General features: G+C 40.7%; 1 protein-coding gene across 1 annotated transcript in view; it reads right to left on the minus strand.

Annotated features, from left to right (window-relative positions):
* LOC133351249 (serine-rich adhesin for platelets-like) overlaps nucleotides 1-11718 on the minus strand; it is a 39068-nt gene that overhangs the window by 12983 nt on the left and 14367 nt on the right. Inside the window, exons 5-10 of the mRNA XM_061566344.1 lie at nucleotides 10990-11109; nucleotides 8521-8636; nucleotides 6751-6809; nucleotides 4049-4203; nucleotides 1355-1423; nucleotides 284-449 (exon numbers count right to left, since the gene is read on the minus strand). Coding sequence (XP_061422328.1) covers nucleotides 284-449; nucleotides 1355-1423; nucleotides 4049-4203; nucleotides 6751-6809; nucleotides 8521-8636; nucleotides 10990-11109 — 685 coding nt within the window. The remainder of the gene's footprint in view (nucleotides 1-283; nucleotides 450-1354; nucleotides 1424-4048; nucleotides 4204-6750; nucleotides 6810-8520; nucleotides 8637-10989; nucleotides 11110-11718) is intronic.

An 11718-nucleotide genomic window follows, 5' to 3' on the forward strand; every position in this document is an offset into this window, starting at 1 on the left:
CAACATTGGCGTGTCGTTTCACTAAAATAATTATAAAATCTGAAATACTTCTGTGACCATTTACAGAATTGAGCAAATACCAAGACTGATGACATTAGTCCCAAACCTATATTCTAGTATAATGACTTTATCTCAGCCACATAACGATGTCTACTGATGCCAGAGAGATGCACATAGCCTCAGCATGTTGGGTAAAGGGAAGTGGAAACAAGTGACACACATTTGCAGTGGACGCCGACGGACTTTCTGCCCGCGGAGTTTGATGAAGATGAAGTTTACTTACACACACTCCGGGGTTACAACAGTTGCGTTACATTTCCCACCGTTGGCGCAATAAGGTTTTGTAGAGTCGGCATCGCACCTATGTATGCAGGAAATTTGCGAATCATTTATAATCGATATTGTGTAATACTCAGATATTTCAGAGTCGGAGCAGAAGTCATTCAAATCTGGAAAAAAAGGATAAATATTAGAAGCTGCAACATGAGTAATTGTCATAAAAAAAATCAACTGCATCGATAGGTAATCGCACAATGCAGCTTTATATTTACACGAGGAATGCTCCGGGGACGTTACAGTCGTACCTGTGTAATAATACTGTACAGTACATATATACAAAATTCAATCTTTTTCCGTTCAAATAAGCATTGAGGTGGTGGTCATCCCCTGTTCTCAGCCCTGGGTGGTGGGATTTTCCACACCTTCTACGGTGAGGGCGCATCTACCCATACGACAACCAGCTGTTAATTTCCCCGATAAATTGGTCTCTATTTTATTGACCCCAACATGATAATGGGCTGAGTCAAGCCCCCGACTCGGATTTTAACTCTCAACCTTCCAAATGCAAGCAGCTCACTCTACCGACCGCAAAGCCACCTGACAGATTTCCTCCACATTTAAAAACACGCATTTAGATTATTTCAATTATTTTGCTGATATAAATGTCCACATGATAAGCCACTTTGTTGAGCTATCATATGTAGCCTAGTCGCTTGTGTAAACGAAGTGAATAGCTCAGTGGACTTTACATGGTAAGATAAATAGTTTAGTTTTATTTGTATATATATAAAGTCATTTTTTACCTTTCCTATTCTTAGCATTTTTATCGTTTTTTTGTTTGTTTGTTGTTATAACGTTCACACTCGCCCTGACTGGACATTTGTGAAAAATAGCTTTATAGCTCATCGGATTTCTCCAGCAATAAATCAATATTCTGATTCTTTACATATCATCAATAATGGAGTGATATTAAACGCATCATTAATACGTTTTAAGTAGTGGAGAAATGTTTTACACGTTTAATTGTCTCTTGTATTATGTCATTGAAGATACCGAATCTGTTTTCAATACGTACCGTTGATTGTTGTATTATCGGCAACCACTGTAACGTTTTCTACGTCCAATAGGAAACCTGTACAATTGTCTGTTACACACGTTCAGGATGGAGACGAAACATGGTGTTATCATCGTGATTTTTTTACGTCTAATTCGACAATGGTGAACTCTATCGTTGCGTACAAAAACAATGAAAGTTTTATAATCCCAGACACTTTTTTATCCCTTATACTAAAATAGTAAGGTGCGCATTGCATTGTATACCAATTGAATCGATGTAGGTATGGTACAAATAATTCATTTAATAGATGAAAACCAATTCGTATGCTCGCAATACGTGCACAGATGCATGGTAATGTATGCACATTGTTCATCTGCAAGAAGGAATGAAACAGGCGAAGCCCGACAGCACAGCCAACACAGCACAAACGAGACAGACAAAGATACTGGAGTATAACCCAATATGGTATAAATGAGAAGGGCAGTACAGATGGGACAGCACTGATGAGATCAATAATTGATTCTTGAATGCAGTCATGACCCCCGGAACGGTGCAAATGTATTTAATTGCGAAGGTGCGGGTGGGAAGGAGGGGAGTGGGATTTTTTTTTTTTAATGATAAAAATGTGTCAACATGATAACGTAATCCTATTGTGATGCTGCATAGCAGGTACTATACCTGCAATGCACTGTGGTGTGACTGATGTTTTACTGAACCCCATGACCTTCGTGCCATTTATAATACGTTACCCCTAACTAGCTTAACACGTAGGCTTTCGCAACCAATTTGAACCATAATAGAGGTGTTTCGGGTTAGGTCGCGTGAATATAAATGTATTGTTAAACCCATCACCACCTGACACAGCCAATTATTACTGGCAAAACGTCGTACTCAAATTGGAAATGTTGTGGGTTTACTCTCCAACACACCGGTGTGCTGAAATAGAAATGAATTGGCATGTTTTGTTTACATGACAAACCGTACTAATTGGCTGTGTCGGGTGGTGATGGGTTTAACGACACATTTATACTGGTAGGAACCACCTGGTTCCACCAGCCCACAGGAGATTATTGTGTCCGTCCGTCCGTCGTGCATCCAAAAATGGGAGGGGTGGGGCTGGGTGGAGAGGGGAGGGTGGGGAGGGGCTAGGTGGGGAGGGTGAAGCTGGGTGGGGGGTGGGAGGGGTGGGGCTGGGTGGGGAGGGGCTGGTCACTCCGTGGTGCCCTTATAAAATTCAACGTTTAACCTACTCACGCCGGCTTGTGCCCGCCCTCACAGTCAGCCATATTTGTGGAATACACCATGCCGCCGTTGACCCTGGCCATTGACCGAGCAACCCAACGTTCCTACCAGCTCCCTCCGCAGGAATGTGTTATTTATGCAATCTAACCCAAAAAATTCTTATAGATCCTAACTAGATATTTTTAATCTTCGTCCAAAAGTAGCCGTTTTACATCACAACGACGAAGTGATTGTTGCCAAGAATTCTGCTCTGCTCTCACTATATAAACTGGGAAGCTCGCAAAAACACCTTTGCTGGCGTGTGGATGTGCCATTCCTCTTCGTGCGTAGTGTTGCCGATATTTCAAAAGAGGTGTGACTTTTCTGTGATAACTGTGATGACCAATCTGTGATTTCTTGTGTAACAAACTAGGGCCCATTGCTTAAATAAAGGGCCCTTGCTTATAAACGTCATGCATTGATTGGTTCAAGACTCTGCTGATGAGAGACAATGACTGTCAAACTGCTCTAGAGCTTGCTTTTATTGAACCAATGCTGCTGATAAGATGCACTCCCAGAAGGATGTGTGGCTTATGAGTTGTTTAAAACTATACAAAAAAACAAAAAAAATGTATTTTAGCAGGTAAGGCTCACTGAGCTTTATATAGCTATTTTTCAGAAGCAACCTGGCCACAAATGATAGCTCAACCAAGTAGCTTATCATGTGGAAATGTATGGCAGCCAAATAGTGTAAACTCACATTTATAAATGTAGAGGGAAAAAGCGGAGGACCCTGAGGAAAATCCACGCAACCACGAGGAGAGAGAGACATGGAAACTCCAAACATACAGCAGGCGTCAGGGTCGGGATCAAGCCCACGACCTCCTACGTACCAGGCGAGGGAGTTGACATCTCGGCAAATATGGGGAAAAAATGATGATTATTGTGTTACATTCAGCCTAATGGCCTTCTTCCAGCCATTGTTCATTCTACCTTGATACCATCTCACAACAAGTTATTAGTGATCTTTCTGTAGTGGCCTGACACTCCTCTATGTTTAATTGAGGCACGTTGAGAGACATCTTAGACATCTCGAGTGAAGCTTTGGTTTTGAAGGTTCAACGGACCTTGTCTCCAAACTTTTTTGTGGTTACACTGCTGTTAGCTTTAGGAATGTATAATTTCGTATCGGTGTGTACTGAAACAAATACCAATAGGACTGACTGTCTCTAGAGTTTGCATGACCTCAACAATGAACTATTTCCAATTAAATACTGAACGGCAACATAAATATGTAACCTTAAAATAAACACATGAAATCTTACCATAATGTTGTTAGTGCATTCAAGTTGTGCCCAAGTAGGTAAATGTACTTCAGCAATATATATAATGTCTATTTTAGGGCAATAAAGTCTTTTTTCAATAGTTCTGACCACACAGCGGTTACAGACGCATTGACCCATAATGCTTAGGGGTTGCTGATGCTCTTACCTGCTGTAAGTCTCTCGTTGGTGTTGTTATTCACACATTCACTGTCCATCAAAAGGCCTTGAAGTTGTTGTTGCAAATCGTTAAGTATGTCAATTACTGTCTGATTAGTGCTGTATGTGTACGTGACAATATGATCCACTATTATACTTCCTTCCCTGTAAATAATGAAAAAAACATATTTGCGTATGCATTGCACCCATACAATTGCAACAATAATAACTCGATACACTTTATTAATAACAGTCACACCATTATGGTAATTAGAATCATACTGCTCTCTCAACGAGTGGCTACAGTCGTCGCTGTTCCGTTTTTGCCAATTAATAAGAAAAACCTAGCAAACATATACCGCAGTCAAAAAAGTTACAATTACTTCCTGCTCATATGAGAATCATCTCCTGTGTATAATCATGAGCCATTTAGTGGAAATTCCACATTCCTATGGAGAAGGTGACTATCCATAACATAACCACTTTTATTTTCCCTATGAAATAGTACTTATTTTCATCGACCCCAGGGACATGATGGGCTGAATCAACTCCCAACCACGACTTGAACTTACAACTTTCCAATGGCGAGCCACTCGCTCTGCAGCTGAGACACCTGGCAGGTCAATGAAGGTTATTGTGCAATCCTGATATTCCGTGCTCATGTCACTTCTGGCTGAAGGGCCTAAACTTGTAGGAACTCTAGGCAAGCCATCTTGAGGGTATTTTGGCCTATTCCTCCACGCTGGCCAAACACCTTGGCAGAAGTTTGAGTACCCAGAATCAGAATCTTTATTATCCTGGAGGAATCTGATGAGCAATGAAGCTCTTTTTCACATATTTTTTAAAGCTATGTTTTATTTTACCAAGTGAGGCCCGCTGAGCTATACAACACTTTTTCAGAAGTGACCTGGCCACACACGATAGCTCAACAGTGTGGATTATCGTGTGTAAATTTATAACAGCCAAATACTCTAAACGCATGTTTCTAAATGTGGAGCGAAAAACCGGAAGACCTGGAGAAAAATTCACGTACCCACAGGGAGAACATGCAAATTCCAAATATACAGGCGTCAGGGTGGGGATAGAACCCACAACCTCTTGTATACGAAGCGAGGTAGCTAACATCTCACGACTCTTGCACCCTCTATCAGGGGCGGGTCAGAAAGTTATACCAACAAAGAATGCAAAAAACGATAAGGAGTGCAAAGTAGAAAAGAGGTAAGCTAGTCACTGAAATAAATAAATATTAAGTGCGTGAGAACAAATTGCGTAAGGACACTTCACCTAAACACACACCACATGCCTTTTGACTGACTTTGGTGCACTCATTTATGCTGCCGGGTGGATAGAGGTTGCGGATATTTATCTGGCGACCTTTGGATTGCAAAGTCATACGCACAGGCAATTGAGGAGAGCTTCCCATTCTAAGGACGCTGTTATCTCAGTGGACTGTCGCATGCTTCTAAAGGTTAAACAGATCATCCCAAAGGTGTTCTTGTTCGACTGTAATTACCCTACCATTGGCAGCAACTCAGTAATATGCGGTATGTATTACACTGTATCCTGTAATATTGCGGGAAGCAGTAGTGTGGAGGTTAGCGCTCTGTTCTACAAACCCAGGCACCGGAGTTCAGTTCCCGCTCACGGCCAACACCAGTAACGATGATATGAACCGGTCCTGGGCCTCCCTCTAGGTCGACTCAAACACAAATGAGTACCTGGTACGGTGTCTAAAAACATCGCCATTAGGGGAGACAAAGGCGGCCGGGCGTGGTTCTGGCCAGCCACCCCCTCATGTGCCGTGCCGGCCTTCATAGGTGCTCGCTAACAGCACTTGCCCCAACAGTATGTTAAGGCTACATGGGGGATCTTTGTCTTTGCTGTAATATTAACAAACTGCTGTGAATGCACACATGCATGGTGTTGTCTGCTGTGTCTTCAGATGAAAATTAATACATTCCCATTGTTTATTTTCATTGCTTATTGTTTTCTTAAAATAAAAATTTTGCAATAAAATTAATATTTTAACAATCGATATTGGATGTTTACTTCTTCAAATAAAAGTGTACATTATTACATAATACATGTGAATTTTATATTTATTTAAAAAATGAAAGACATTTTTAATCAAAGATTTTATTGTAACAATGTAAATATACAGAAATGTTGGCATTCCACTGCTGGATATGGGTCTCTCCATGTGGTCGGTGCGGGTTAGTGTAGGTTTGAGAGCGAAAGCACGGGAGCATAGAAGTACAGTGCAATAATGGATTTTGCTGCCCTGTCCTCTGCTGACCACCACGTAGAAGAGCTCTGACAAAATTGATGTGCATAGTGGTGATTCAATCTTAGTACTATCCAGGCTCATTCCTGCGTAGCTTCTGAGTTCTGATGAGATTGATATATTATGATGTACTGTCATGTATTGTCTATCAAACAATAAATCTTCACATTTCATTGAATAACCTATGATATGCATTTAAATTATATCTGAATAAGCAATGAAGCATTTCATCACGTACTGAATGATACCTTTATAAGTTATTTATTTTGCATAACCACAAATACAACACAACAATGTTTAGATGTATTACCCTGTAGTTAGTCTAGCATAAAATGTAATCCATAGATATCGCATTTCTGGGTAATTGTAGAATTGTATAAACATAACTAGCTGTATTGTGGTAAATGAAAGCAAAAACAAGACCTTACCTTATAGATAAAATACGTATATCTTTAAACCCAGGGATTTGTTCATAAGTGGGCTTCATCTGAAAGTGAATGACACGAAATTAGGAATGAGCATTTCTCTCACACACATTTGAAACACACAGTACCGTAACTTGAAAAAGTGCTAACGGACACTAATGTTGAAACTAACAACCTGTATTGCGAGAGATTAAACCATATATGACGCTTATGATCTCTACCTATTTATAAATCTAGATGCAGGACCCCTGGCTGTTAATTTAACCAAGGTTACGTTGTTTCCATGTTGTTTCTCGTCACGGTACATTTTAATGGCACTTTATATGGCAGCCGTGTTCCATTAAAACCTCTGAGGTAAACCAAAAGATTTTAGTGGCATGTCATTACCCTGCCAACCTCTCACCTCGTTGTGTAAAATTTACAGTCCAGTAGTTTGTATTATTCAAGAACAACATATACGCACACAGAATGGGAGCTACACCCATTTTATTGCCAAAGTCATAGCAGTTATATTGTTTCAAAGATTTCTGAAGGATGTATGTGTAAGGTGATTCTTTTTTGTCTTGTGCGAATACGTACCTATCTGACTAAATGGTCACAGTTATCTTGCAAAAGTGTCGTATGGGTGGACAAAGTGGGAAAGATGCAAACACACGATTGGTTGATGGAGTGCATTTTTATGTTAGTAATATTTTAACATTTGGCCATTATAATGAACAATTCAATCCCCAAGACAATCATTTTGGCAAATTTTACATTCTTTGACAAGATTGTGGATGAAAATTCCACTTGCCTAAAGTAGATTTGAAGCGTTCGTGACTGCAGAAATCCATACTCTTTGGTTCTTTCGGTAAAGTCACGTAGGTATAAGATAAAAAAAATCACGACGTTTCGGGCGCAACACAAGCGTCCTGATGCCTTTACTGAAGGAACCAAAGAGTATTTTTGCCTAAAGTTATTGAATTTCGGCCCTGAAACATTACAGATTTGATTTATTTCTTTGCAAAGCTAAAGTTAAGTGCGAAGTCACATCAGAACTTTTTTTAAACGACTGCATTTGTTTCTTCTCTGCAACAAAAATAACAGCTCACTGTGTGCATTTTAAGAAAACCATCTCAGTGTCCTCACAGCCAGACACAGACACGAGTAAGGAGTTTTTCATTATGCGTTGTCTACGCAACTCCTTCAATTTGCTCAAATGATAGGTCACGCCTTTGCGCTGATCTACTGAAAAGCCCACAATGTCAAATGTATGTTTGTACGTTGAACTTCTTTCGCACCATACGTAGCCAAACGTGCTAATCAGATGTGTGGAAATGGCTATATACCACACGTAAGGCATGCTACATCGTAATTTACATGAGTCTGAGTAAAACGTGAGTCATACAAATTCCGCCACCCAACACAGTGAATTAATAAAATTGGCACATGCCAACGTATTGCTGCTTCATTACGCCGGTATGCTGGACAGAAATACACAGCATTTAAACAATTGGGTTCGATTGTGAAGTGCTCTCCAACACCCCGGTGTGCTGATGCAGTCATAAACTGGCACGTTTGTTAATCACGTAACAATTTTATTAATTGGCTGGGCCATGTGGAGGAAGGGTTGTACAACACACATTTTATCCACGCGGTCTGACCCAAACATCTATTGTGTATCATTATATTGATCACGAAAGCCTATATGCTAAAAAGGCATACTACTGTTTGTTGGTGGAATGCCGTGCGATAAACATGGCTAAAATGATGACACCAAAGTTGAATACTTACAGTGCCTTGAAATCTTTTCTCAAAGTCTTTGAATTTTGATGACAAATTATTGGCATAGTCTCTGTCATAAAGTTCATTTAATATCCGAATTTTAACTTCAGCTGCCTTTGCGGCATCTGGAGTATGACAAAAACAACAAAACATACCGTAGTTATTTCATGCAAACTCTTATGTTATTTAACAAAATGCAGTTAAATAAGTTTTACTGTAATGCCTCAAATGTATACAGTACAGTATCGTATGATGTACTGTAATTATAGTAACACATTTACACATACAGTACTCTTCACCATATTCCATACCACAGTATTAAATAACGATGCATAATTACTGTATCTAAGCAGAATTAACTGACAGAGACAGAAATGTAAAACAATACTCAGTAAACCAGTAAAAAATACCAATGTTGGGCCAACGTTTCCATGTGGTTGGAACCGTAAGACCAACTTTGGCTCAATGTCGGCCCAAAGTGCCATGTTTACCTGGAATGTATCTATGTGTAGTGGGATTTACGGAGGCACACTTGAACTCGGAGGCAACACGTTTATTCTAACACCCCAACAGGGTAACTGCATAAATGTACTGGATAACGACATAGGTGGTGACTACCACGAGTAACTCAGATTACAATGGGTAACTACATCACCGGGCCAGTCAGTAACGCACTGCCTGACCCACGAAGCCGAGCGTAACGACCGAATACCGAAGAGCAAAGACCGAAGAGACGTAGCACGGCAGGTTGATTCCAGAAGATAGCCACGATTGCTCTCGGGAACTCCCTTTTATGCTCCCGAGCGTGACCTCGCTCTGCCTTCGGTCACGCCCCCTTCTGGATCTCACCAGAAGGTTCTCGACTGAGCATCACGTGTCCCTCAAGCCACCCTTTGGGCCCCCTCGCTACCCTGTCCCGGTCATGTGCCCTCTCGGGTTCATCCAGACTGTTACGTCCTTACTTGCCCTCTCTCTGACCGTCACCAGAACCATGCCCCCTAGGGCCCGCTTCCATGCCATAGCTACTCTGGTGCCAGAGAGAGGCTCAAGACGCATAGTTCCACTCTTGTAACAGTAGCTGGTGCTAAACCCCATTGTGACTCCATTTACGTCACTACATATGTATAAGATTACAGGTGTCCAGAGTGATAGTAACACATATTGCAATTATAGAACATATATATCTTGTCATGGGCATCAACAATGCATGCAGGGATTAAGCTGCATTAACACTGCAATGCTCCACATGCACACAGAAACAAAATTTGATATTTAGATAAAGGATAATCACCTCCGAGGGACAAAAAACTGAGACGTATTATGGGAATAAGAATGGAGAACTATGTGTACATGCATTGTCTTGCGTGGGGTATTACAGTGTCTGGCAATTGACAAAAACTATTTCTAGGCCTCAAAAAGAGAATAATCCTGGACAAACCAGGGCAGGCGGCGGACCCTATTTAGACATACGATATGTCTCACCATTTTTGTTTCACCAGACACCGTAATCACTGTCCATCGTTGAGATTAATCGACACAGGTTCAGCTTTGTCTGTACCATGTGAGCAATACCCAAGCTATGGTAAAACAATATACACGATAAATGACAATGAAAATCGAATTGGGTAGTGACACGGCCCAGAGGTAGCAGGTTCACCACTTCTTGCATAGGTTCCAATCCAGCAGCTGCCCTGATTATCACTGTGAGTGTAATAAACATATTCATACTACACGCCATCTGCCTTACAGTTGGCGTTAAAGATCTTGAACTCTATAAAACGTTTATTTTATTTTAAAAAGGTAAGGTCCACTGAGCTATACAGGTCTTTTTAAAAAGCGGCCTGGCCACAAATGATACCTCAACGAAATAGCCTATCACGTGGACATTTCTAGTAGCCAATTACTCTAAATGCATATTGATTCTAAATGTGGGGGGAAAAACCGGAGGATCCAGAGAAAAATGCACGCGACCACGGGGAGAGAGACACACAAACTCCAAATATACAGCAGGGCCGGGGATCGGGATCAAATCCGTGTCCTCTTGTATACCAGGTGAGGTAGTTAACATCTCGTCACCACGGCGCCCCTGATGCCATTTACAAGAGTAGGCCATTGTGTGCTGGCGTCTGGGTCCCATTTTACCGGACATCTGTGAAAAAGAGCTTTATAGCTCATCAGATTCCTTTAGTATAAATAACGATTCTGATTATGATAATTAGCTACATTTTAATAGTAGGATTTTACTGTACATATCAATCATCACACCTACTGGCAGACTAATGCCCAAGGTCACTCTTGTAAATGTGACTTTACTGATCTCTTGAGTTGTTACCTCGTTAAAAAAAACGAAATCTAATTTGAAATACCGTATATACATTATTGCACGTAAAGAAATGCTGTTGTATCAACATCTCCTTGAGAAGTGTAACTGTATGTTATGCATTTCCGACAAGAATCCATGTGCAATACTGTACTTACTGTTTGGGATGAACACAGGTTGAATCGACTCACAATGCATTCCGGTAAAGGGGAGATTGCATGTGCACATATTAGAATTGCAATTTGGTTTTCCTCCATTTTGACAAACGATGCATGACGCTGAAGAAAAAAAATCATGAAAACATTATGTGGTGAATACATATCTAATGCTGGTGTTTTTTGTCACTATACGATTGGACATCAGCGCAGATTCTTATAGTGATTTGCAATTTATACTTATGGCTATTAAAATAACATAACTAATATCCCATTGAGCAGCAGTTCTCAACGTTTCTGTAAACTAAAAATTATAAACTATTTTAAATTTTACCAGGTAAGACCCACTGAGCTTTCTAGCTATTTTTTAGAAGCGACCTGGACACAAGTGATAGATGAACAATGTGGCTGATCTTGTGGAAATTTATATCAGCCAAATACTCTAAACGCATGTTTCCAAATGTGGAGGGAAAAGCCGGAGGACCCGGAGAAAAATCCACTTCACCACGGGGAGAACATGCAAATTCCAAATATACATCAGAACCGACAACCTCCTGCATACCAGGCGAGGTTGTTAACATTTCGCCACCGTGACACCCACTGTACCCAGGGAATCACTGTACAACCCTCACATGTTTTTTCCTTCGTAATCTGAAACAGTTCTGTGGACAACTTCCCAACAGCATTGCAGACCGCTGCCATAAGACTATCCACAATGATGCAATGATAAAA

This window comes from Lethenteron reissneri, chromosome 36, assembly GCF_015708825.2.
Source record: "Lethenteron reissneri isolate LAM-NWPU_2019-01 chromosome 36, ASM1570882v1, whole genome shotgun sequence".
Taxonomy (NCBI): Eukaryota; Metazoa; Chordata; class Hyperoartia; order Petromyzontiformes; family Petromyzontidae; genus Lethenteron; species Lethenteron reissneri.